The sequence below is a fragment of the Pseudozyma flocculosa genome (genome assembly GCF_000417875.1).
Source record: "Pseudozyma flocculosa PF-1 unplaced genomic scaffold scaffold00005, whole genome shotgun sequence".
Classification (NCBI taxonomy): domain Eukaryota; kingdom Fungi; phylum Basidiomycota; class Ustilaginomycetes; order Ustilaginales; family Ustilaginaceae; genus Pseudozyma; species Pseudozyma flocculosa.
Window position 1 is genome coordinate 476046 of NW_006920873.1, and position 3001 is coordinate 479046.

General features: G+C 64.3%; 2 protein-coding genes across 2 annotated transcripts in view; both read right to left on the reverse strand.

The window, feature by feature from the left end:
• The window catches only part of PFL1_01979 (uncharacterized protein), a gene marked incomplete at both ends in the record, with an annotated part of 1432 nt that extends 1336 nt beyond the window's left edge, over window positions 1-96 (reverse strand). The window contains one exon of the mRNA XM_007879490.1: window positions 61-96. Coding sequence (XP_007877681.1) covers window positions 61-96 — 36 coding nt within the window. The remainder of the gene's footprint in view (window positions 1-60) is intronic.
• Window positions 97-597: 501 nt separating this feature from the next.
• On the reverse strand, window positions 598-2323 carry PFL1_01980 (uncharacterized protein; the record flags this gene model as incomplete). Its single annotated transcript, XM_007879491.1, has 5 exons — window positions 598-690; window positions 849-1092; window positions 1202-1264; window positions 1362-1751; window positions 1857-2323. 5 exons carry the CDS (start codon window positions 2321-2323, stop codon window positions 598-600), a joined length of 1257 nt encoding a protein of 418 aa, XP_007877682.1.
• Window positions 2324-3001: the final 678 nt, after the last annotated feature.

Consider the following 3001-nt stretch of genomic DNA (forward strand, 5'->3'; position numbering starts at 1 on the left):
TGGTCAGTGTGCTCTTTGGATACCAGCAAGGAGGACGAGGGCAAGGGGCGGGGGGTTTACCTTGTGCAGAGCGTCTTCGGGGATATTGGATGACATTGTTGAGCGGCGAACGAGGGTGCAGCGGGACGAGGGCAGTGACTTGATATCTTGGGTCCAGAGGTGTGTGCGAGTGGTGGCGAAACGGCACGAGGTGGGAAAGGTGGTGTTAAGCGGCCGCGGCTGGGTGATGATGGAAGTACGGATGGAGGATGGAGGATGGGTATGCCTTCGCCTCGTCGTTGGAAGAAGCAGCGCGCGACAAAAGAGGGCGAGGAGGTCCATGCGCGCCGAAAAGTGTCACTTTCACACGCCCTCATCGGGCCACAGATCGGGGCCCGCACCACCCGACACACGCACGGACACACACAGGTCAACGCGCGAGTGCTGCAACACAAGACAAGGCAAAGCAGGAAGGACATGCTACGATGCTGATGGTGACGGTGACGGTGACGACGGGGGGATTCGACTACGACACGAGATTAGTCCCGGCCGATCAAGAATTAGTCCCGGCCGATCAAGAAAAGAAGAATTCCGCAAAGGGACCGCCAATGACAAACGCTACGCTCCCTTCGCCGTCCTCCGGATGCTCTGAAGCCGGTAGCCCCAGTATCGCTTGCGCATCGGGTCGGCCGTACACAGCCGCGTGACGAGCTGCGTCGTCGTCGGCGCCAACGCCGTCGAGGCCGCAAAGGGCAGAGCAAGAGCGAGCCAATCTGGTCAGTCTCGGACGCTTTGCTCCCATCTTTGCCCGCAGCGACGCGGCGGCAACGACGACGACGACGACGACGACGACGACGACGATGACTCACCTTTTCCGCCTCGTCAACCGCCCTCTCCCTCTCGCCGGCATCGACGGCAGCACCGCCGGCGGCGCGACCGGCCTGGAGACGCTCCTCGATGCAGTCGAGGCACCATTCAATGGCCTGCGGCGGCGAGCGCCCAAACTGGTCCACCGTCGGGTCCCGCTGCGCCTCGAACGGCGTCGAGATGAGGCTCTTTGCAAACGAGAGCGAGTCGCTGAGCGGCGTGCGCACCGGCGACGCAATGTGGATCCTACCGTGTCATTCCCCCGGCCCCCAGCAGGTAGGAAGAGGCAGTGATACGGAGAGGTGTCAGGCGGCGGCGTCTGAGGGGGTTGGTGCGCGGTACTGCGACGACTCACCCTCGGAGGTAGTTCCATGCGCTGGCATTGTTGGGCGCCAGTGCGATCTGCGCTTTTGTGAACCTGGCAAACGCAAGGAGTCGAGCACAGCCGTGGCGTGCACCCGTCAGTCGGCAAGCTCAACATGTCCGGATGCTCTGCACAGACCCACCATGCTCACCCAATCTCGGCCTTGACGAGCTTGATCAGCTCGGACTCCCACTGCGCAGCGGCGTCGGCGTCGTGCGGCCTGGCTCCGCGCCGTCCGAAGATGCAGAACCAGCGGTGGTTCCAGGCGCTGTTGTTTCTCACATCCTCGACCAGCAGCTTTTCGGCATAGTCGAGCTCGCCGTCCCACAGCTGCGGAAAGGCCCCAGCTCCCGGCCCGGCCGCCCCTGGCGACGTCGCCGCCGAGGCCGAAGCCGAACCGAGCCCGCCAAAGTGGGCGAGGACCCATTGCCGGTAGGCCCAGGTGTGGTAGTTTTTGCTGTCACGCGCTAGATTGTCGGCGATAAAGGCCAGCTCCAGGCTCGGGTCGCCGAGGGCCGATACGATGAGGCGGCGGTGTTGCCTGCGGGATTCGACATGGACGGCGGGGGCAGGAGGGAAAGAGGCGGTGTCAGGCGCGGCTCAATACTGACCTGGCGAGCGCGGGCGTGTTCACAAGTCGACTCACCATACCTGGTAGCTCTTCATGTTTTCGTGTGCCAGAAGGTCGAGGAACTCGAGCTCCCTTCGGAGGATGCGTTTCCTCTTGTCGTCGTCGCTGCCGTCTTCGTCACCGTCGTCATCGCCGTCGTAGGGGCTGCCCTCGATGAGGATCTTTGCCCTGTACTGCCAGATGCTGTAGTGGGACGGGTTGAGGCGGACGAGGTGCTCGGTGAGTGCGAGTGCGCGCGCCGAGAGTTCGAACGGGTGCGTGCGCGGGCCGGCCGGTGTGACGGTGGATCCGGATACGAGGGAGCGGTAGAGGTCCATTGCGGCCGAGTATTCTGGCTTGTACATGATGGGGCAGAGCGGGTTGGCCGACTCGTGCTGGTAGGTGGGCTGGATGTCGGCCCAGACTGGGTCGTCTGGGTTAAAGGGGAGGTAGCGCGAGCCAGAGCTGGCGCTGGCGCTGGCGCTGGCCGTGGCGGCAGACATGCTGAGCAGGGCGGAGCGAGGGGGACGAGGGGGACGAGCTATGGTCGGGACAGCGAGTATGGTGGTGATGGTGGTGTTGAGGAGGAGGGGGAGGGGTGAGGCGAGGGAAGAGAGAAAGGAGTCAAGAGCAGCGATGGTCTCGGCGGGCCTGACCGCGTGCTGGAGGTGGCTGCCTCTTTTGCGGTTCTCCTGATGTCGACGGGTGCCAGGCAAGAAGACGGTGTGGTGAACAAAGGGAACCTCGAGGAGGAACGTCGAACCTGGCCAGCATGGTTCCCACCTTTGGTCGCTCGCCCGCGCCGACGGGACAAAGGGGGTCACTCACCCTCACGGCGAGTGGAGGTCACGTGGGGCCACGACCCGATGGCGGTTGAAGCTTCCAGGCCGGCAATGGTTCTTGGACCGCCGAGCATTCGGGTGCCATGATGGCGGTATGGCCTCGAGGCCCGACAGGAGCAGCCAAGGCTCTGCGCAACGAGATCGTGGTGCGGAACCGGGACGCAGGCAGGGCAGGCGGGGTGGCGCCGCTTCAAGGCCGACGAGGCGCACGGCTCAGTTGCAGCTGCAGCTGGCGGGCGCACCCCCTCACCCGACCCGCTTCCAACTGTCGGCCAGGCAGCCCTCTGTCCACCTTGGATTTACCCACCCTCCTCCGCCTCCTCCTCNCNCNCTCGTCTC